This window comes from Lissotriton vulgaris, chromosome 2_2 (assembly GCF_964263255.1).
Source record: "Lissotriton vulgaris chromosome 2_2, aLisVul1.2, whole genome shotgun sequence".
NCBI lineage: Eukaryota > Metazoa > Chordata > Amphibia > Caudata > Salamandridae > Lissotriton > Lissotriton vulgaris.
In genome coordinates, this window is record NC_141688.1 from 179,984,266 (window position 1) to 180,008,876 (window position 24,611).

The window sequence follows — 24,611 nt, forward strand, 5'->3', positions numbered from 1 at the left end:
AAGGAAGGACGAGTTGGTGATGGCTCTGAGTGGGCCCAGAACGTGCTCGCCAGCTTCTCTGAAGAATTCAGGTTTTAAAGGATCGGCGGGAGAGACGGATTTGATTTTGGCACAGACTTTCAGATAGTTGTCATGGCTAATGGGTGGAATAACAGAAAGTTTAGGTCCATGAGAATCGGCGATGGGTAAATTATGAGGCACAGTTGTAAACGTGTTGTAGATTTTTTTAATTTTGTCCATAAAGAAGGTGGCCAGATTATCGCACAGGTCAGGGGAGGTATTGATGTTTTTTACAGTTTTTTTTGCACTCAGCTCTTTCATTATGCGAAAGATGGTTTTCGAGGCATTGTGACTGTTCTGAATTTCCGATGCATAGTATGCCGCCCTGGTCCTACATATGTTACGATGGTAGCTTTTTTGAAGCTGGCAATAAATGCTTTTTAGCATGGGGTCGTAGTCCTTTCTCCATTTGCGTTCTGCTTTTTTTAGCTCTTTTCTGAGCAAGATGAGCTCATTATTAAACCAGGGGCTAGATTCATGGGCTCGTGGTTTAGTCAGTTTAGCTGGAATTAATGAGTCTAGAGCTTTTGTTATCCGGTTGCAGAAACAATCGTAGTCTAGATGGGGATCGTCGCTGGAAATGGAGGGGTCTGCAGTAAGGAGAGTGGGGAGATCTTCCAAGCGGAGTTTTTTCCATGGTCTTTTCAAGACCTGGTGTGTGGGAATGGTAGAAAGGTCACTGCTAGCAGGTAAGTCCATAGTTACTAGGTAGTGATCTGTCCAGGTCATGGGGATGGGAGAGTGGACTTTCAGATTATCCAGGTTAGAGAAGACTGGGTCGAGAAGGTGCAGACCGCTGTGTGTGGGACCCTTCACGAGTTGGCAGAGCTGTAAGGCAGCAAGGTCAGCAATCAGGGAGTTGATCTTGCTGTCTGTGACCGAGTCAAAATGGATGTTTAAGTCCCCAATGATGGAGAAATTGGCGGTTTTGATGACTAAGGAACAGACATTCTCCAAGAGGGACTTTATAAAGTTAGCATCCGCGCCCGGGGGTCTGTAGATCAGGAGACCCGTAAGGGTGAGTTGGGGGTTAACTTTGATGTGATACTGAGCACTTTCACAGTCCTCTATTGCTAAGTTAGTAAAGGTACACGTAAGATGGCTTTTAGCAATCATTGCTATCCCACCTCCTCTGGAATGTCTATTTAGGGTGTACGCGGTATATCCCTTAGGGGTTGCTAAGTTTATGATGGAGTCCATGTCCTCCTTCAACCATGTTTCAGTAACAAATAGAACGTCACAGGTTTGGTTGGATAGCAACTCGAAGATTTCTAGATGGTGTTTTGGAAGGGACCTGACATTCAAAAGACCTAGTCTAAGGGTTGCAGGGGGGGATTTGATGCACGACGGTGGAAGTGTAAGTATAGGCGCATGAAATCCACACGGGCACATGGCAAAGGAGTTATTGCAGTTGAGGCTGAATTTAGTAGAGTTTACATGTCTTTGGTTCAGAGACAGTAGCTCGTTTTTAGAGTATCTATAGTAACCTTCTGTAATGTCACCTTGGGCTTGGGGCGACGTCCTGGCGTGGACGGGCGCAGACGGGCTGGACTCTGGCACGACTCCGGCGCAGGTCCGGCGCGTCCGCTGCCCGCGTCCGCTGCGCGGAGTCATGGCCGTTCTTTATGAGCGCTGCTAGAGCGCGTCACTCACGCGCCCCCACTCAATATGGCCGCCAAAGTTGTTCACAACCAGCTCTCGGTGTCTACACTCGACCGAGAGCTGGGCGGGGGCAGAGGGAGGGAGGGGGGGGCACAACAGCGATCCTACAACAAAGAGAGTCATAACACGCTTATTTAAATCAAGCGTGACGAAGCTGGCGCTATAAACAAAAGTGCTTTAAAATGCGAGCAATTAAAAGTAAGTCCAGCGCTGAGCGCGGTGAGCAAAGGGAAAGAAACAGAGACCACCCGGCTTCCGCCTCAGGTGGGAAATAAGCAGCTGTTAGCAAGCAGAACACAGTTCCCTTGGCCTTTTATGAGCGCTGCTAGAGCGCGTCACTCACGCACCCCCACTCAATATGGCCGCCAAAGTTGTTCACAACCAGCTCTCGGTGTCTACACTCGACCGAGAGCTGGGCAGGGGCAGAGGGAGGGAGGGGGGGGCACAACAGCGATCCTACAACAAAGAGAGTCACAACACGCTTATTTAAATCAAGCGTGACGAAGCTGGCGCTATAAACAAAAGTGCTTTAAAATGCGAGCAATTAAAAGTAAGTCCAGCGCTGAGCGCGGTGAGCAAAGGGAAAGAAACAGAGACCACCCGGCTTCCGCCTCAGGTGGGAAATAAGCAGCTGTTAGCAAGCAGAACACAGTTCCCTTGGCCTTTTATGAGCGCTGCTAGAGCGCGTCACTCACGCACCCCCACTCAATATGGCCGCCAAAGTTGTTCACAACCAGCTCTCGGTGTCTACACTCGACCGAGAGCTGGGCGGGGGCAGAGGGAGGGAGGGGGGGGCACAACAGCGATCCTACAACAAAGAGAGTCACAACACGCTTATTTAAATCAAGCGTGACGAAGCTGGCGCTATAAACAAAAGTGCTTTAAAATGCGAGCAATTAAAAGTAAGTCCAGCGCTGAGCGCGGTGAGCAAAGGGAAAGAAACAGAGACCACCCGGCTTCCGCCTCAGGTGGGAAATAAGCAGCTTGATAAGTAAAAAAACAATGGATTAAACTCAGATCTGTGACTGGGGGTGAATGTTTTGCCATTGTGCAACATTCCGTCCATTATCTTGTTTATTTTGCTGTTCACCCTATGTGCGAAGGGTATGCCCAGACGTGGGTCCCTTGCTCACTAAGCCACTGGAGTCAAGCTATCCTGGCTGAAGATGGCTGACAGCCAGAAACCGGTCCTGGGATGCTTGATTCCGGTCCATCATCTTGTTTGTTTTATTTTTAGAAAGGTGGCACTTTCTTACATTAACCATCCTGTGCTCTGACTGTCTCTGAATATACATCTTGGTTAGGGCGACAGCTGGACCTTGTGCATTCCCACTAGACAGTCACAAAACAGAGATCTGGGGTATAACACTAGGATCCTGATGGCCCATCACCAGGCTGATGTGCCTTCCGGTAGTAGATTAGGAGGGAGGACTGACACTGGCCGCGTGAGTAGATCTGTGACTGTCTCCACACAAAGAGCTGTGCCCCCCATAATGTGTCTGGAGCCAGGGCAGGACAGGCAAGGACCTTGTGATCTTCAAAGGCCTGTTTGTGGTCTCCGCCACTTCAAAGTCACAAATGGGTATATGTACTGGAGCTCTGACACCCCAAAATCAGAACTCAACTGGAAGCAGAGTCATTCTGCCAGGAAACAGAGCTGCTATGCTGGAGGAGGGACTGCTACTTTGCTGCTTGCTCTGCTGTAGCGGCCTCTTACCAGTTTTTGCTGTGCTGTAGGAGGGACTGCCTCTTTGCAACTTGTTATGCTGTGTTGGCCTGCTTGGTTCTGCTCATTGCCTGGGAATGAGAGGGACTGATCCTGCTCTCAACATCCTTAAACCAAGATTCTCCAAAGGCTTACTGGCTTGCCTCCTTTTCTGTGAAATCTCATGGTGACAAAAGTATTCTTGCAACTCTACTGGTGCTGCTGGACTCTGCCATCTGTTTGTGCTACCCTTGCCTGACCCACCCCCTCAAGACCTGGGTCCCAGAAGTGGGTGGCCGGCACTACAACACCTTAAAATCAAACCTTTGGGCTCTTCCCGACCGCGAACAGACCCATTCACTCCGGTACGGGTCACTTGTGCCTGAAGGATCAGCATGAGCGGGGGCCAGTTCGTCTTTTTGCACTGCAGCATCACCGCTCTTGACTGCGAGGCCCTAGCCCATCTGTTCGCTACGACCAGTGGCTCTTCGCGCCCAATCACCAGTGATGCACACCATGCTCCTAACCACAGTATGCATACCTCTGCCAACAAGAGACCCCATTTCTAACAGGTATAAACACAAATAGAATATGCTCTAGAATTACTGTCTTCATTCTTGTGACGAAAAGAAACAGTGAGTGAAATGTGTACAGATTTATGGTATATGGAAAATCCATTAAAAAGTAAAATATTTGAAAGTAAGCAGCTAGTTTTGCCCTATGGGTTTTCTCTCCCTGCTGGCTCTTGTTCCTCCCAATGTTTAATCTAATTTGTATTCACCTAGTAGTAACAAATGAAATCCATTGCAAATAATTCGTTGCAGGTACTAACTTTCTAAGATAATGATTTCATTTTAATGTCCATTTTAAACTTTTGCGTTGCCAGAACCTTGTTGAAACATTACATATGTTCAATGTGATTATGTATTGGTGAAGGGAGTCTAAACTTCTGACACACAGCTCCCATTCACATAGAAGCAATGAAACACAATTTGTACTAGGGCATGTGGTGAATATCATGAGAAAACACCTGCGTGTAAATGTGTTTTGATTTGTTAAGGTAAATAACTAAATACTTTAAGTTCTTTATGAAACAAAAATGCTCTTTCACTGATGGGCACACAAGAATCCTTGGTAGATGTAAAATAAATGATCAAATAAAGAACCTTGTTTTTATAAAAGGATAAATATAGCATTTTATTAACACTTTTTGCAGAAACAAAGTGACACAGTCCACATCTTTTCATTAAACACAGCAAAAGCTATGATCACATTTGACATCACTTTGAGGCACAAAGCAAATATTTTAATGGTTTTCCTTAAGGTCATCTATGATTTACATTTGATTTTCAGTCCTCAGGTTGTGTATTGCATTGGCAGGGCATTTGTCGCCCAGCACAGTACAAAGAACTGCTTAGAAATCCAGAAGAAATCACATACATACATTGATAATAATCCAATTTTCATTGTGATATGCGTTGTATCAGAGAATTGTTCATATTAAGAAAATATGTCCACTATGGATAACTTTTTTTTTGTCCCAGCATTCGTAAACATCTACAACAAGCTAAATGAAAATAATGTAACAATGCATGAACTTATTGCTTGATACACAAATGTTGCAATTTTTATTGAGTTGTTTCAGCCCCTGATGGAGAATGCAAAATAGAAGTAATAAGATTCCTTAATCAACATATTTTGACCACTGAATTATTGTGAGGGTCTCAGGAACTTATTCGGCATCTGCAATGGAGACCATTTACGCTGTACATTTATTATAATTTTCTATACATTTTACAGAAATCCAAAATATTTAATTATCAAGGGATTCTACAAGGAAGGTACAACAATTCGTACTTTGTGAGATTTTGGTATTGCACTAATTCAAAAATTCTGTTGTTTACTATGACAACAATGCACTGTAAAACCTAAATTTGTGGTAATTTGCCAAATCATTTCATCATATATTAATTTGCTAGGGAATCGTCCAGTAAGTTGTTCAACATATTTGGTCAGGAGCCTGAGGTGGTAAAAATAGTCTGACATGATATTACCCTTGGATTTAAAATTACAGTGCAAAGAATGAAGATTGACTCATATTTTTCTTTATTGATTTGCATGCTCTTTCTTCCATCCTTTTGAGAGGTGCAAGATGCCAGATATACTAAAGGTACCTACGTGTATATAAATGTTTAAAACATCTGGTAATAGCCTTATGATACATTTTCACTATCACACAGAATTATGTGAGCATGTTTATGTTACTAAAATCCATTTTAGTAAAGCTAGACATTATTTGTACCTAATATTTGGGGGTAAATTTCTGATAATATAATTTTTCTTGATCACATTACTACTACTACTTCTATCCACAAAGAAATAACAAATTAATTCCCATCAATTTGTTTTTTCCAGGGGCAAACATTTTTTTTGCGGAGAAACTCTTTTGTCTACAGACCCACCGATTTCCATCTGCTTTACCAGTCACAAACAAAAGTAAATATCAATATAATTTTCACTGTTAGAAACAATATGCAGTTGAGTCAATACATTTCCACAAACATTTGTGTTTGTGGTTCAATCTAAAATTTTGCAGATTTATACTGGAACTTAGAAACCCACACCTCTGGAATGTGCCAAGACACAAAAATGCACGATAGTGGTGGTATTTTAAAAGAGCAAATCCACATATGAGTACAAATTCAAGCTGAATTTGCAAATGTAGATGGTGCTATTTGATCACCAACGTGTTTATCTGATGCCCCTTTGGTGCATAAACAGCTTTGAAAGTGGGCCAATCAAACTACGTTTTCTGGCTCTACAGTCACTCATGTTTCAATTGTACTGTCAATAAAAATCTGTCATCATTTAAAATGTTATCAAACAAAAGATAATTTAAGATTTGCTATTACTTACAATGTCTTTCATACTAGAATGCACACCAAATGCATAAATAAAAGTGATATATTGCTGAGATGCCTTTTATATACTGTTGGAGCATTGCTGTATTGGCAAATCTCCTTATTGATATTTGTTCTTGATCAGCTGACAGCAATGAGAATCTAAGTACATGTTTTCAAACATATGTTGCATTAGTGTTTGCTTTTATAAAAATGGAACCAAATCTTTTTTATGTTTTTGCCACATGTACTATTTAAGTGTATATATCTTGCCGTAATAACCACAGAGCACTTGATGAAAGGAAAAGAACACTTGGAGTCAAATACAATTTAAAATAAACATCTTCTTTGTGCTGTATGACATATTTTTACCTTTACCCCAATATAGTCATCACAATTCGCATTGTGGTTATTATAATATTCTTCCATAAATGAGGAGGAAATATTACTCCCTGAATGAAGTGTTGACTTGATGCTAAATCTACTGTTTAAATCCCTTTTAAAATAAACACTTACATTGACCACAACCAGCTGTCCATATTTTGAAAACAGTGTAACAAACTAATAAGTGCAATATCAATTGTTAAGTAGTTTCATTTGGCTACCACTGGTAGCATAATGACATTTTGTTCATTGTGCTTTCATTGTTTTAGCTGCTTGTATAAACATAGGCAGCCATTCCGTACTACAAGTTGAATCAGGAAGCTTTGAAATAGCTAATGTTTTAAAGAATATACTTGATTGGAGATGGGAATGTTTCACAAATTGTACAGATTGCACTCAATGTTCACATTTTCTGATTCAATTTTTGATAGTATACTCTGGTTCTTAATGTGTTTAATGTTTACTCCACATTTTTGTGCAAACAGTCACAATGGGTTTAATCACAAACACTACAAAATATAGATATATATATACTATTTCTCTTTGTTAAGAATAGTCTTCTCCTTCACTATAATGGTATGGTTCTTGTGCTTCTTCTTGTACAAATTCTTCTCGTTTGTCCCATCCACTAGGCCATCCCCCATTGGCTTGGTTTGTAGTAGCACCATAAGACTTTGTGGTACCATAATTTATATAACTTTGAGAAATGTCCCCTGTCTCTTCAGCAAGTTCATCCTCATGTATGAACCCACACTTTTCATCACTTGTTTGTTCTGGGTCAGCCCAGGGCTGCTTATCACCAGAGGCAAATATTCCATAGAATATAACACCTCCATAATGAACTAGTGCAGCAATCAGGAAGACGTACTGCCACTCTTCACGAGTCTGAAAAAGAAAACAATTACAATGGAGCATGAAAACAGACTGTAGGTGGCTCTGGTTTAGTCACAATATTTGTGTACTCCAAAGATCTAATGAGACTATATTTCTTAGTGAAAGATAGAAATTGTTCACCAGCCTTACACCTTAACCTTGGAATGAATAGCAGTTGAGATTATCTAAATTAATTACCACAGTGAAACATCATAAAACTGTGCTCTTGACATGGCATTTTGTCAGTGGCAACAAAGTCCAGAATATGATGAATACAGGATTACTTGTGCAACTGTCATGTTTCATTGTCTCTTTCATAAGGTGTAGTATCTAAATGTCTCATGTAATTGGCACTCTACATTTTCTAGCAAATTCATGAAACCATGTGTTACGTTGCACATAAACATCATATTTTACTGTTAATATTAATATTAGGATAGCCATATTATATAGTTTTAATGCACAGCTAATACCCATGACACATGTTTTTTTAGATATTGATAACATAAATATCTAACTTGTAAACAGACTTATTGTTATAATTCTCCATCACAGATTAAGCTATATAGACTTCACAGACAGGGTGATGACGGGAGAAAATGTTGGCTATCCGAGTTTCTAATATTATGTTTTAAATACTTTATATTTCAAAATAAAAGTGTTATTACATCATTATATATCTTACAACACATGTGTAATTTCTTAGAAATACACTCTTGAACAGCACAATGTTTTATTCAATGATTGCTGTGAATGTGTTTAATCTTCTTGAGTGTACAAGTAGTTCGTCATCACTGCAACACACTTTGTATTTTTTTAGCATATGAATTGAGAGTTTTAAGAACAATTGCAAGTTGAGAGTTTTAAGAACATGTGACATTTTTATTCTCAACACTGGAAACATCCAAATCAGAGCATGAAACATCTAAAAAAAGGATTATTTACCAGAATGTATCGAGGGAGCATCCAAGCATTTAATCTATCAGTAAACTCTAAAGCCTCATTTATTCACACTCTTTGCTACCAATTTACTCTTTTTACCCTTCCTAAGCTCTCTACTAGACACATCACAATGGGGCCTAGAAAAAAGGGATGTCCCAAATGTAAAATATCCTTGCATTTTCCATAGACTTCTTTAAACCATGTTATAGCAAAAACTGCTAAACGGAATACCACCAAATTCAGCTGGAAGGTAGATCTTGGTCCGCAGATTGTGCATTTTGTGATTTGGTGTAGTTTTTTGTTTCTCAGTTGAGTCTTTTTTTAGATATTAGGGGTCAAAAATAATTGTGTATTCTGGCAGTTGGGCTCACAAGAGTCTCGCTGGTGTCCTGTGAGAGCAAAAAATTATAAGTGAAGGCCTGTGATTGGTCAACAGCCAACGGTTCCTATGGGCCTTCATGCTCCCTCCTGCGAGTCTCGCAAGAGTGAGCGCTTTGATTGGCTGCCTGTTGGAAAGTTCGAAATGAAATTACTGTGAACAATTGGAGATGTTGTGGAAATTAAGTAGCAAAATTCTATAAAGGGGGCAGCCGAAAGGCATGCTGTTCCTCTATATTTAGAAAGGAGGTGTCTAAGGGATACTAAGGGGCCCATTAGGATGGCGGGTGGATTGCCCCCGCCTGGTCTGCGGTGGCTACCACCAGCCTGGTGGGGGCAATCCACCCGCCATCCGCACCTAAATTGCCCCCCGCCATATTAATATGGCAGGGGGGACCGCGGCGGACAGAAAGACTGTCCACCGCTTTTCCGCCCGGTCGCCATGCGGCCGGGGCGGAAAAGGATTAATATGGTGGTGGTGTCTATTAGACACCGCCTGCCATATTACAATGGGCTTGGTGAGATGCCTTTCCGTGGTGGCATCCATGCGGTCTTCACTCTGGGGGGCCCCTGCAGGCCCCCAGAGTGAAGGAGATTTGGGGGGGTGCACACGGGGGGTACCTGTGGTACCCCCCAGCATTTGCATACACGAAGCAGCAGGCACCGCGCGGTGCCTGCAGCTCCGTTATGCAAATGCATACATGCATTTTTAACATTGTGGTGGGCGGTGCTCTCTGCACCGACCGCCACAATAGTAAAAAAGGAGGGATGCGCTCACCACTGTGGTGGGCGCATCCTAATCCCCACCACGGGACCCCCGCCCTTATGGCAGGCGGTCCCAATCTCCGTGAGGATGGCGGGTGGGCAAAGTCTGCCCGCCATCCTAATGGCCTCTCTAGTGTCCACTGTGAAGATAATAAATGTATATTGTTTTTGGCTAATTTTTACAATCTCGCAGGACTCTCATGGGATTGTGAATGGTAAAAAGGAGTAGATGAGTTCTCAATACACTCTACTCATAGAAAAACACTTCATATGGTCCTTGTTTTTGAGAGGACATGTGTAAGATAAGCACTGTGATGATTAAAAGGTTAAATTTTTTTTGTTTTATGTTACTATCTCCTGAGACTCTTACAGGAACATGAACAGTAGGAAGGAGTAGGAAATGTTTGAATACACTCCGCTATGCACACTTTTTACTGGAGATGGTGTTTATGAGACTCTACTATTTATCGTCAATGCTTTGAGAAGAGTTGTGAGTAGAGTTAAGGCTAATCACATACCCTACTATGGTCATCCATCATCTGAGATCGAGGTCTGAAAGGAGAGGGTAGTCCCTCCTTACACTCTACTCTGCACAGTTATTATTACAGAGGGAGGTCTCAGCAGTCATGCCAGTCCTTCCACACACTCTGCTATGCACACATGTCATCTGAAAGAGAAGTTTTGAAAGGAGAGATAGACGTCTGAAGGGAGATGCCAGTCCCTCTGCACACCCTACTACACACACCCATCAATGCAAGAGTAATGACACCTAAAAAAAGTGTTGGTGACATGTATTGATATTAGTTACAATAACTGAGCAAATAAACAATTTCTATTGAATGTTTATCTTCTCTTTAGCACCCTTTTTTGAATAAAGAATTTGCATGGGGAAAACGAACGAGGAAGGAGCTGAAGTAAATGAACTTTTTGGGGGAAAGTTTCGTGAAAATTGGTAAATAGCTCGAAAGTTGTTAGCAATACAAATGCCCTCCTCCAATGGAAATTCTTGACCTTAATATTATCAACATATCTCTATATATATATATATATATATATATATATATATATATATATATATATATATATATATATACTAGCAGCACGTCCCGACCATGTCCGGGAGCAACAGGCTTCCCCGACCCCTGCCCGCCCTGACATTGTCTAGCAGCCCGGGCCCCCAAGCGGCCCGTCCCCTACCTGCCCCGACCCCCGCCTGCCCCGCCTGCCCCGCCTGCCCCGACATGGGTCCCCTTACCTCAGCCGCCTCTCCTCCCACCTGTCCGCTGCTCGCACCATCGCTGACAGGTCCGTTGCTGCTCACGTCACCGCTCATCCCCCTCGCCATGTCCGCCGCTCCCTTACCTCAGCCGCTGCTCCTCCAGCCTGTCCGCTGCTCGCACCGCCGCTGGCCTGTCCGCTGTTTCTCACGCCACCGCTCCTCCCCCGCGCCATGTCCGCCGCTCCTCGTCGGGCTCCTGGACGCCGATCTTCCCCGCGCTCCTGAAGTGAGCATGCACGTCGCGGCCGTCGCTACTTTGGAGGGACTACTTTTTTTTTACTGTAAATTTTTTAAATAACGTTTTTTTTTTATTTATATAGCCTATAACCATCTACACACCCTGACGATTCCAATGGTGTATCGGGTGTGTGGATTGGCACTGTGGTTCCCGAGTTTACCCGCTTCAAAGGCTGAAATTTCTTCCTTTATTATAGTAGTATAGATATATATATGCAATATGCAATACCTCGCAGCGCTCCACCACTCGGGTGAAAAACAACAAGGCATGGACTACCATATATATATATATATATATATATTCATGCGGGGTCCATAGAGGACTTGATTATGTGCTTTCCACACCACACTTCCCATAATACACAGTCTCATTTGAGCCTCCCATTGGTGGGTGTGTCATATGAAAAATGGAGAAGTGGGTTAGCGGTTGCCCACACCGCTTCCGTTAAAGCCCCTGAAGAGAAGCATATGGAGCTTCGAAACGCGTCGGGCAGATCCATTACGGAGCGGCATCTACAAGCGGATCCCCGTCCTCACCTACACATAAATCAAGCTGCTGCTTGTGTGCTACTCAAAGGTGGACAACCTTGGAGCGACAATATATATATAAACATATATATATATATATATATATATATATATATATATATATATATATATATATATATATATATATATATATATATATATATACATTACCTATATAATGCATATATATATATATATATATATATATATATATATATATATATATATATATATATATATATATATATATATGCAAGCTCCAGGATGTGTCCATCAGTTTGGTTTGCACTCGACCAACAGCAGCAGAGAGTAAGACTCTCTTTGAGGTACAGGCGGTTGCCGCTTGAATCACTCCGTGCAGGTGTGCCTGACGCGTTTCGAAAGCTCCTCAGCTTTCTCTTCAGAGGCTTTCACGGAGATTCGCGCTCCCAATTTCAACAATGCACGCCCTCCAATAGGATGATGCTGTTGGCTGAGCATTGTGGGAGCGGTAGTTCTTATGGATGTGGATATGGACTCAGGCAGGGGGGTCCGTCTTGAATCCCTGCTGTTACCCCACATATTCGAAGAGGTGTCTTCTCCTCGAGTGGTCCCCTTCTTTCGGGGAGGTGCAGAACCCCGCGGCAGGACGGCCGCGTAAATATGCAAGCTCCAGGATGTGTCCATCAGTTTGGTTTGCATTCGACCAACAGCAGCAGAGAGTAAGACTCTCTTTGAGGTACAGGCGGTTGCCGCTTGAATCACTCCGTGCAGGTGTGCCTGACGCGTTTCGAAAGCTCCTCAGCTTTCTCTTCAGAGGCTTTCACGGAGATTCGCGCTCCCAATTTCAACAATGCACGCCCTCCAATAGGATGATGCTGTTGGCTGAGCATTGTGGGAGCGGTAGTTCTTATGGATGTGGATATGGACTCAGGCAAGAGGGTCCGTCTTGAATCCCTGCTGTTACCCCACATATTCGAAGAGGTGTCTTCTCCTCGAGTGGTCCCCTTCTTTCGGGGAGGTGCAGAACCCCGCGGCAGGACGGCCGCGTAAATATGCAAGCTCCAGGATGTGTCCATCAGTTTGGTTTGCACTCGACCAACAGCAGCAGAGAGTAAGACTCTCTTTGAGGTACAGGCGGTTGCCGCTTGAATCACTCCGTGCAGGTGTGCCTGACGCGTTTCGAAAGCTCCTCAGCTTTCTCTTCAGAGGCTTTCACGGAGATTCGCGCTCCCAATTTCAACAATGCACGCCCTCCAATAGGATGATGCTGTTGGCTGAGCATTGTGGGAGCGGTAGTTCTTATGGATGTGGATATGGACTCAGGCAGGGGGGTCCGTCTTGAATCCCTGCTGTTACCCCACATATTCGAAGAGGTGTCTTCTCCTCGAGTGGTCCCCTTCTTTCGGGGAGGTGCAGAACCCCGCGGCAGGACGGCCGCGTAAATATGCAAGCTCCAGGATGTGTCCATCAGTTTGGTTTGCACTCGACCAACAGCAGCAGAGAGTAAGACTCTCTTTGAGGTACAGGCGGTTGCCGCTTGAATCACTCCGTGCAGGTGTGCCTGACGCGTTTCGAAAGCTCCTCAGCTTTCTCTTCAGAGGCTTTCACGGAGATTCGCGCTCCCAATTTCAACAATGCACGCCCTCCAATAGGATGATGCTGTTGGCTGAGCATTGTGGGAGCGGTAGTTCTTATGGATGTGGATATGGACTCAGGCAGGGGGGTCCGTCTTGAATCCCTGCTGTTACCCCACATATTCGAAGAGGTGTCTTCTCCTCGAGTGGTCCCCTTCTTTCGGGGAGGTGCAGAACCCCGCGGCAGGACGGCCGCGTAAATATGCAAGCTTCAGGATGTGTCCATCAGTTTGGTTTGCACTCGACCAACAGCAGCAGAGAGTAAGACTCTCTTTGAGGTACAGGCGGTTGCCGCTTGAATCACTCCGTGCAGGTGTGCCTGACGCGTTTCGAAAGCTCCTCGGCTTTCTCTTCGGAGGCGTTCACGGAGATTCGCGCTCCCAATTTCAACAATGCACGCCCTCCAATAGGATGATGCTGTTGGCTGAGCATTGTGGGAGCGGTAGTTCTTATGGATGTGGATATGGACTCAGGCAGGGGGGTCCGTCTTGAATCCCTGCTGTTACCCCACATATTCGAAGAGGTGTCTTCTCCTCGAGTGGTCCCCTTCTTTCGGGGAGGTGCAGAACCCCGCGGCAGGACGGCCGCGTAAATATGCAAGCTCCAGGATGTGTCCATCAGTTTGGTTTGCACTCGACCAACAGCAGCAGAGAGTAAGACTCTCTTTGAGGTACAGGCGGTTGCCGCTTGAATCACTCCGTGCAGGTGTGCCTGACGCGTTTCGAAAGCTCCTCAGCTTTCTCTTCAGAGGCTTTCACGGAGATTCGCGCTCCTAATTTCAACAATGCACGCCCTCCAATAGGATGATGCTGTTGGCTGAGCATTGTGGGAGCGGTAGTTCTTATGGATGTGGATATGGACTCAGGCAGGGGGGTCCGTCTTGAATCCCTGCTGTTACCCCACATATTCGAAGAGGTGTCTTCTCCTCGAGTGGTCCCCTTCTTTCGGGGAGGTGCAGAACCCCGCGGCAGGACGGCCGCGTAAATATGCAAGCTCCAGGATGTGTCCATCAGTTTGGTTTGCACTCGACCAACAGCAGCAGAGAGTAAGACTCTCTTTGAGGTACAGGCGGTTGCCGCTTGAATCACTCCGTGCAGGTGTGCCTGACGCGTTTCGAAAGCTCCTCAGCTTTCTCTTCAGAGGCTTTCACGGAGATTCGCGCTCCCAATTTCAACAATGCACGCCCTCCAATAGGATGATGCTGTTGGCTGAGCATTGTGGGAGCGGTAGTTCTTATGGATGTGGATATGGACTCAGGCAGGGGGGTCCGTCTTGAATCCCTGCTGTTACCCCACATATTCGAAGAGGTGTCTTCTCCTCGAGTGGTCCCCTTCTTTCGGGGAGGTGCAGAACCCCGCGGCAGGACGGCCGCGTAAATATGCAAGCTCCAGGATGTGTCCATCAGTTTGGTTTGCACTCGACCAACAGCAGCAGAGAGTAAGACTCTCTTTGAGGTACAGGCGGTTGCCGCTTGAATCACTCCGTGCAGGTGTGCCTGACGCGTTTCGAAAGCTCCTCAGCTTTCTCTTCAGAGGCTTTCACGGAGATTCGCGCTCCCAATTTCAACAATGCACGTCCTCCAATAGGATGATGCTGTTGGCTGAGCATTGTGGGAGCGGTAGTTCTTATGGATGTGGATATGGACTCAGGCAGGGGGGTCCGTCTTGAATCCCTGCTGTTACCCCACATATTCGAAGAGGTGTCTTCTCCTCGAGTGGTCCCCTTCTTTCGGGGAGGTGCAGAACCCCGCGGCAGGACGGCCGCGTAAATATGCAAGCTCCAGGATGTGTCCATCAGTTTGGTTTGCACTCGACCAACAGCAGCAGAGAGTAAGACTCTCTTTGAGGTACAGGCGGTTGCCGCTTGAATCACTCCGTGCAGGTGTGCCTGACGCGTTTCGAAAGCTCCTCAGCTTTCTCTTCAGAGGCTTTCACGGAGATTCGCGCTCCCAATTTCAACAATGCACGTCCTCCAATAGGATGATGCTGTTGGCTGAGCATTGTGGGAGCGGTAGTTCTTATGGATGTGGATATGGACTCAGGCAGGGGGGTCCGTCTTGAATCCCTGCTGTTACCCCACATATTCGAAGAGGTGTCTTCTCCTCGAGTGGTCCCCTTCTTTCGGGAAGGTGCAGAACCCCGCGGCAGGACGGCCGCGTAAATATGCAAGCTCCAGGATGTGTCCATCAGTTTGGTTTGCACTCGACCAACAGCTGCAGAGAGTAAGACTCTCTTTGAGGTACAGGCGGTTGCCGCTTGAATCACTCCGTGCAGGTGTGCCTGACGCGTTTCGAAAGCTCCTCAGCTTTCTCTTCAGAGGCTTTCACGGAGATTCGCGCTCCCAATTTCAACAATGCACGCCCTCCAATAGGATGATGCTGTTGGCTGAGCATTGTGGGAGCGGTAGTTCTTATGGATGTGGATATGGACTCAGGCAGGGGGGTCCGTCTTGAATCCCTGCTGTTACCCCACATATTCGAAGAGGTGTCTTCTCCTCGAGTGGTCCCCTTCTTTCGGGGAGGTGCAGAACCCCGCGGCAGGACGGCCGCGTAAATATGCAAGCTCCAGGATGTGTCCATCAGTTTGGTTTGCACTCGACCAACAGCAGCAGAGAGTAAGACTCTCTTTGAGGTACAGGCGGTTGCCGCTTGAATTACTCCATAAGATCCATAAGATCTACCGCTCCCACAATGCTCAGCCAACAGCATCATCCTATTGGAGGGCGTGCATTGTTGAAATTGGGAGCGCGAATCTCCGTGAAAGCCTCTGAAGAGAAAGCTGAGGAGCTTTCGAAACGCGTCAGGCACACCTGCACGGAGTGATTCAAGCGGCAACCGCCTGTACCTCAAAGAGAGTCTTACTCTCTGCTGCTGTTGGTCGAGTGCAAACCAAACTGATGGACACATCCTGGAGCTTGCATATTTACGCGGCCGTCCTGCCGCGGGGTTCTGCACCTCCCCGAAAGAAGGGGACCACTCGAGGAGAAGACACCTCTTCGAATATGTGGGGTAACAGCAGGGATTCAAGACGGACCCCCCTGCCTGAGTCCATATCCACATCCATAAGATCTACCGCTCCCACAATGCTCAGCCAACAGCATCATCCTATTGGAGGGCGTGCATTGTTGAAATTGTGAGGTTCCGTGACAATTGTAAGTGGTGCTTTCGACTCGCACGAATATGGTCGAGTCTGGTATCTATGAACCGCAAATGACGAGTTTAGTAAGTGTGCGCAGTTTTGCTGTGCTAGCTTAAACCGTTCGTTTGTTATGTGGGTTTTTTCATCTATACCCACGGGTTCCATCTTAGATACGGCATCCATTTTGTCTCTTGCCCTCAAGTAGCCAGCGAACGGACGCTGTCCGCTTCGCGACCCTGGGACTCCCAAGATATTTGCGGAAGACACATGTTCTTTGTAAGTGTCTTTATGACGAGGGGGTTACTACTGTAAGGCAGATGGCGCCGCTCGAGGCTCATCTTGCCGCACGGACTTATTGTCTCAGCCGTGCATCTCATTAGGCACGTCCCTTTGATGCCTGTATCTCGTGTTTCTCGATACCTCCCCTTTTACACCCTTTCCGATCTCCCCACTGTCTCCGTCTTCCCCCGCACCTGTCTTTGTTCCTACTTCGATCTGTTTTACTGCTGATTGGAATTTGCTAATGGTGGGAAGATGGGTTTTTACAGTTGGGAACCGCCAAATGTTTCCGCACTTATGTTCCGGACCTCATGTGTTTCAAAGTGACCAAAGCGACCCCTCTGGGGGATAATGATGAGAACCGGGTTGTAAACTTTTGTGTACCATGTTGTCCTATGGGTAAAAACTGTATAAAAGGAGCGATCCACAGAACCAATTTGAAGCAGTCTCCCCAAGTTGCACGTGGTGTACTTGTCGTAACTTCTGTGTTCCCTGCAGTAAATAAACCTTGAATCTTTGACGCCGAAGGAAGTGTCCCGTGTCTCTGTGATTCGTACGCCGGAGCAGGTTACCCACGAAGGTTTCAGGTGTTGTGCCCTGGCACCGCTGGGTCTTAAAGAACCCAGTCCTTCAGTTGGCGCCCAATGTGGGGCTGCATTAGTGGTACCGGTCCAAGCCCGACGATCGTGAGGAACTTCGTGTGAAATCTCCGAGGGAAGGTGCACTCCGCTTCATCGATCCAGTTGTCGAAATAAGTGGCCCGAAGACTTTTCCCGCGAAGATTCCCGCCTCCGGACGGCTGCGACGGACTGCTGCCCTGACTGTAGACCTGTTTTGGCGCCTGGCGTAGACCTTGGTATAGCGAGACGATAGACGGGCCTTCCTGGTGACGCCATTGATCTTTGAGTTAAGTATTTGTGGGTCGCTCCCAGAGTTCTTGGTTGTTGACACTTTAGCGAGTGTTTTGTTGTTAACGCTGTGTGAGTGTTTTTGTCGGTGACACCTTGCTAGCGTACTTTGTTGTGTTGTTTGACGACTGCAGCCGCCAAAGACCGAGGGTTTTGTTCTTTGCTGGGACTTGGTAAATCCCGTAACTCTTGAAGTTTGTGAAACTCGGCTAGTGTGCAAGATGCCTGGCCGCAGTACTTTGTTTAGTTGTTTCAGACCTTGTGGTATGGATTCCCGACTGGAGGACTCGTGTCCGATACCTCCGGTTGGAACTCCCACTTATGACCTGTACAGTAAGCATGGGCTAGGCCCAATTAACTTTAATGATTACTGGATTACATATACGAAAAAGGACGGCGACCTTCGTTGGCCACCTCATGGTAGCTTCGAGGCGCCGATCTTAGATAATCTGGAGATTAAATTGTTCGAAAGAAAGTCAAGGCCGGCCATGTTTGATGCCTTTCGGTTGTGGCGCAAAGAAGCCCGACAGAAAGAAATCAGACAAAATAAACGTAATCATCGAGATACTGTTGCTACCATAGTAAAGAAAGCAGAGCAATATCAGCATGATAAGGAGGTTAAGGATAAGGAAGTGTTTGACAGATTACAGCGTATGACTGTAGATAAATGTTATCCCGCTTTGCCTACGGAGTCAGAAAAGAAGGAAGAGCCAGTTGAGGATCCTTTAATGTCTTATCTTATGAAGTCGCCACCTCAGTACGTACAGGGTACCCCAGCTGCAGCTCCTGTGGTCCCTGCCGTACCTATTCTTCCGCCTATTGTTCCTCCGCCTGTTCCTCAGCCTGTACCCGCCCTTCCGACTGTTCCTGCTCCTTTGCCTGTTTCTGTCCCTACTGCTCCTCCACTTCCACATACTCCTGCTGCTGCTACTGCTCCTGTTTTGTTAACTCCTGCTGTTGCTACTGTCTCTACTCCTTCTCTTGTTAGTCCTGTGTCGTATCTTTCTCCCTCTACTCGTAGTCGTAATTCTCCCCTTGCGGCTAGCTTCTTTCATTCGCTCGGGCCTGTTCATGGGTCCGCTGGTTCTGATGGTCCTCAGAGACGTAGTCAGTTTCCTGGAAACAGAGAACGTGTTGCGCTATATAATATGGCGATGGGTTGGATGGTAAACCCTCTTAGAAATCCACCCCGTGTTGTCCTTGAAACGTTTTGTCAGTTTAATATACCAACCCAGAGATATGTGTTTAATGAAATGTGTAAGTTCCTTCATGATCAGATAGTGGCCGATGCGCCTGACGAGGTGCTGACCGCCCTGTCTGAGCTTCAGCTTCAGTTCGCAAATGGACTGATAGTAGATACTAACGTTCGACGTGCTATTGAGCGGTTGCTATCTTTTCGTCCCGCTCCGATACCCCATGCCTTGTTTGTTGAGGATATTGAAGGACAACCAGATGAGTCTGGCCAATATCCCATGCGTGAAGTTCCACCGGTTTGGATGCCAGGTAACCCCGCAGCTGCCCCTCCGGTCCCGCCATATTTCCAGAGAGTATGGATACATCTCCCATGGAAAAGATCGGAAGTGTTACAGGTGAAGCAATCCTTGCCTGACCCTCGCAAAAATCCTGCAGGGTATTACAAAGAGTTATCGCAGCTCGTAGATGCTACGGTAATGAATCTTGCCGATATCGATATGTTGTTTGGCAATGTTGTACCGCAACCGGTATGGGCTAAGATTCGTCAGGAAAATCACGCGACCGAGTTAGGTGGTGATTGGACGGCCATCGTAGCGGCGGATGGGTTGCAAGTTGGTGGTGCTAAGCCTGAACAGTTGATTGCTGCTCTTCCCCAGCGAATAATTACATTAATGAAAACGCTTATGCCAGCTATGAGAGTAAACTGGGACAAATTGTCAGCTTGCAAGCAGAAGAAAGATGAGAGTGTTTCCGACTTCTTTACGAGGTTTGAGGAAGCATTCATTGACCATAGTGGACAGGATATGGGTACAGAGGGTGGACAGAGATTGTTTGTGGATAAATTTGTTTCGAACTTATTACCCGATTTGAGCAATAAATTAAAGAATTCGGAAAGTGCATGGGCCGTTTCTACCTCTGCTCAGATATTGGCTACAGCACAATATTATGAAAATAGGGAGAAGGAAGAGAACGACCGTGCTGATAAAAAGACGAAAGAGCTAAAAACTAAAGTGTTGCTTCAACAAGCATATCCTCCGCGTTCGAATCAGAATGCACCCCAGCAGAATAGATCGCAGCCGCAATCCAATCGATCGCAGCCACGTAATGACTCCTCCTCCCAAAGATCATCGTTAGGGTACAATCAATGTGCTTATTGTAGACAGGAGGGACATATTAAATTCAATTGCCCTGTTTTGAATGAACGTAATAGTGGTAACTCATCTAGAGGAGGTCGTGGTGGTTCGCAACAGGCATCACGTGGTAGAGGTCGTGGTACTCAGAACGATCGCTCGGATAACTCCTCTAATTCTAATAATTGTTTCGATCAACGTGGATCATCGCAAGGGCGATCTGCGCAGTACAATGTAGACGACTATTACGTCGATCAGGGGACTGACGACAGTAATTACTAGGACAGCCAAAGACAAGGAGAGGGAGTGGTATCAGTTCCGGTTGATCAGAGAGGGCCTTACGTCGCAGTTGCTACATCGGGCGTCGTTGAGCCTTTTCTGTTGGACACTGGTGCAGCGAAAAGTTCTATTCAGCATTCGAAACTCCCTGGCGCACCTTTGTCTGGCTTAACAAATGTTTCCGTTGGATTCTCTGGCGCCCCCGTTAGCAATCCAGTTTCACGCCCTTTGCGCCTTAAAATTGGACCACGTGAGCTAGAAGCTCCATTGATTCTAACCACAGGTTGTGGTGAAAATCTTTTGGGCCTGGATTTGCTTAAACGTTTGTACGCAACTTTGTATTGTTCTCCTGCGGGTGTAAAGCTTACGTTAGGAGAAAGGGTTGTCTCTCCCATGTACTTGTCTCTCGACAAGCTCCCACCGGAATTGAGTTCTCTTCCTGCGTCTTTGTGGGCAACGGGTCCGAATGATGTGGGCCTACTTGATATCTCGCCCTATGTTGTTCAGTTGAAATCTAATGTGCGTTTGCCACGTATTCCCCAATATCGTATCTCCCTTGATGGTGAACGAGCACTGTTGGCGATCATTTATGATCTGATTGAGAAAGATGGTATTGAAGAGACTCGGGGAAACGTGTGCAACAGCCCTGTGCTGCCTATTCTTAAACGTACTGATCCTTCAAAACCACCTGTTTATCGTTTTGTTATCGATTTACGGGAGGTGAATAAAATTGTGGTTCCTCAATTCCCTGTTGTGCCTGACATCACGGCGCTACTGACTCTGATTCCGGCTTCTGCATCGTGGTTTTCGGTGATTGATTTGAAAAATGCGTTTTTCAGCATCCCGATTGCCGAAGAGAGCAGGGACCTTTTTGGTTTCTCTCTCGGTGGACGTAGCTTCCGGTTCAAGCGCGCTCCTCAGGGCTACTGTGAAAGTCCATCGATTTACAGTCAAGCCTTGAAGGGTCAACTGGATGCGTTCAAGTTGCCGGTTGGTGCGGCCCTAATCCAATACGTCGATGATTTATTGGTAGCAGCCGATACTCAGGACATTTGCAAAATTGCTACGGTGTCGTTGCTGCAACATCTCTGTGAGTTGAATCACAAGGTGTCACCTACTAAACTCCAATATTGTTGTCAAGAAGTAACCTATCTAGGTCACTTATTGTCAAAGGAGGGAAGGAGATTGACCCCAGAGAGAATTGCAGCGATTGCGCGAATGGCTGTGCCAAAAACCCAAAGAGATGTACGTGCCTTTCTAGGTATCACGTCGTACTGCAGGCAATGGATTCCTAATTTTTCATTGCTAGCAAAACCATTGGTGGCTCTTACGTGCAAGGATGTTTCAACTCCTTTACCATGGACGGAAGAATGTCAGAAAAGTTTTTCTGAACTGCGTGATTCATTGTGTTCGGCTCCTGTGATAGGTACTCCTGACTACAGTAAGCCTTTTACATTATATGTTCACGAGAGAGAAGGTTGTGCTTTGAGTGTCTTGACGCAACCTTTTGGTGGTAAGCAGCGTCCATGTGCATATTTTTCCTCGACCTTGGACCCAGTAGCTAGAGCATTGCCGAGTTGTTTAAGAGCAACTGCGGCAGCTGCGGTCTCCATCCGACAATCAGCAGGATTGGTCATGGATAATATGCTTACGGTGATGGTTCCGCATGCAGTCGATACTCTTTTGAATCGAACAAAAACTCAACACTTGACGAGTGCGCGGTTGTCTGGGTATGAGTTGACGTTGTTGGCAAGCCATGTTCAAATAAAACGTTGTAATGTTCTGAACCCGGCGACTCTGTTACCAATTAGCACAGGGTCAGATGAAGTAGCGGAGCATGATTGCTACTTGAGGACTGAAGAGGAAACAAAAGGTCGAGTGGACCTTAAAAACACCCCATTGGAAGATCCGGATGGCACACTGTATGTGGATGGGTCATGTTTTAAGTTGCCGAATGGCGATGTGACTACCGCTTATGCTGTTGTAACGTTGAATACTGTTGTTGAGACTGCAAGGTTGAATCAGAATTCTGCCCAAGCTGCAGAATTGATTGCTCTCACCAGAGCGTGTGTGTTAGCGAAAGATAAGCGTGTGAATGTGTACACTGACAGTCAGTATGCATTTGGTGTTGCACATAGTTTTGGACGATTGTGGAGAGAGAGAGGTTTCTTGACGTCGCACGGTACGAAGATTCAGCATGGCCAACTTGTGAATGATCTTTTGGATGCACTGACGTTGCCTAGGCAAGTAGCGATTGTTAAATGTAGTGCACATCGTAAGGTGACGGATGATGTTGGTCGTGGTAATGCGTTTGCAGACGAGATCGCTAAGGAGACTGCCCGAAACCTTAGCACTCGAATGTATGTGACGAGTTCGGTTAGGTGGCTTACAGAATCGAGCATGTGTGAGGACACTATCGAAAGTGTGAAAGAAATTCAGAATGAGGCCACTGAGACTGAAAAGGCGAAGTGGAAAGAAAGTACGGGAAAGTTGGATGCGAATGGTTGTTGGATTGATTTGTCGGATCAGAAAAGATGGTTGTTGCCCGATGCGTATGTGCTGGCCGTTGTGACAATGGCACATGGGTTAGCACATATCAGCGTGAAAGGTATTTGTAAGTTGCTGTCTCCGGTGTGGAAGAATGATGGCATTACGAAATGTGCTGAACGCTTGGTGAAGAATTGTATGGTGTGTATGATGTACAATCCTGGCAAAGGAACCCCAACTCCTCCTGGCAGTTTTGCTTCCCCTTCGTATCCCTTTGAGGTGATTCAGTTGGACTTCATCCATATGGAGAGATGCAACAACCTGAAATACGTTTTAGTTGTGGTTTGCGCATTCTCTCGATGGATCGAGGCCTATCCTCTCAAAGACAATACTGCTTTGTCTACTGCGAAAATCCTACTGAAGGAATATTTTCCTCGGTATGGAATGCCTAGAGTCGTGTGGTCAGATAACGGAAGTGAGTTTGTTGGAAGTGTGATGAAGAGTGTGTGTAAGGGCCTTGGAATTAATCAGAAATTCCACAGCGCCAATCATCCCCAGTCAGCTGGTTTGGTTGAAGGGTACAATGGCACCCTTAAACTAAAAATAGCGAAGATTCAAGCTACGACTGGTCTTTCGTGGCCTGACGCTTTACCTTTAGCATTACTGTCAACTAGGGCGACTGTACACTCCCGAGTAGGGCTTAGTCCCTATGAAATAGTGTTCGGCCGTCCTGCGAATGTGTGGGGGGTTCCTAGGCCAGGAATGTTTTCTGATCTTGAGTACCCAATGTTGATCGATTATCTACATGACTTGACTGCTAAACTGAGGTTAATTCACCAACAGGTTTACGACGCATTGCCGACGCAGACAGAGGGTCCAGGCCACCAGCTCCAGCCCGGAGACTGGGTGGTGACAAGAAACTTTTCACGAAAAAACAACCTAGACCCTAGGTTCACCGGACCCTATCAAGTGCTCCTGGCCACGAGGACTGCCGTTCGTCTCGAGGGACGTAAGAATTGGGTGCATGCCACCCACACCAAACGAGTCCCTATTCCTTTGCCGGCAGACCCGTGGGTAAGGAGAGGCATTGCGTCAACGGAAACAGAAACATTGTCGGCGTTTGTACCTTTTAGCGACGCACGGCCTGTTGGAGAATCCCCAGCGCAGCAGAAAGACACTGTTGAACAATTAGCATCAAAAGACTCAAGACCAGAACACTCAACTGATCAGCAGGACGCTGTCTCCTCAACGGATCCTTTGTTTGACGAGCAGACACGTTCTGGGAAAACACGATACTTTTTGCGATCTCGCACTAAGGACAAATAAAAGATTCGGTTTTGTTGTATTGACAACTGCATAATCCCGTTTTCCGTGATCAGTTTTGAACCTTCGTATTACTGTAAATATTCTTGTATATACATATATATTGAGCTTCATTCCTTGTACTTTTTGCTTCCACAGTTGAGAGACTTTGTTTTTGCATATATACATATTGTGCATTGAAGGCCGTAGGGCCGCGCGCGTACTTCCTTCTGGATAGTAGGTCTTGACGTTAGGTTAAAGGCCGTCGGTTCCTGGGAACTCCTAGGGATTGACTATTGCTACACAGAACGAAGTGCGTCAAGAAACGTTGCGGACGGTCGTAGGGAATGGCATTCTCGAAGCTGAATGATTTGGAGGGAGCTCAAGTTCATCGATTCAAGCTGCAGCAACTCAGTCGTACCAAATGTTTTATATTCCAACTGTTTGTATTGTTTTTGACTATTTCAGCATTATTGGCGGGTGGGGTGTATTATACGATGTCTTACTTCTTACCTTCTGCTACACCTACTCCTACTCCTGACCCTAAACTTACCTCTACTGTTTCT

General features: G+C 46.0%; 1 protein-coding gene across 1 annotated transcript in view; it reads right to left on the bottom strand.

The window, feature by feature from the left end:
- Positions 1–4,597: 4,597 nt before the first annotated feature.
- SLC17A6 (solute carrier family 17 member 6) overlaps positions 4,598–24,611 on the bottom strand; it is a 404,282-nt gene continuing 384,268 nt past the window's right edge. Inside the window, exon 12 of the mRNA XM_086959494.1 lies at positions 4,598–7,596. Within this exon, the coding sequence (XP_086815620.1) occupies positions 7,258–7,596 (339 nt within the window). The 3' untranslated portion in view covers positions 4,598–7,257. The remainder of the gene's footprint in view (positions 7,597–24,611) is intronic.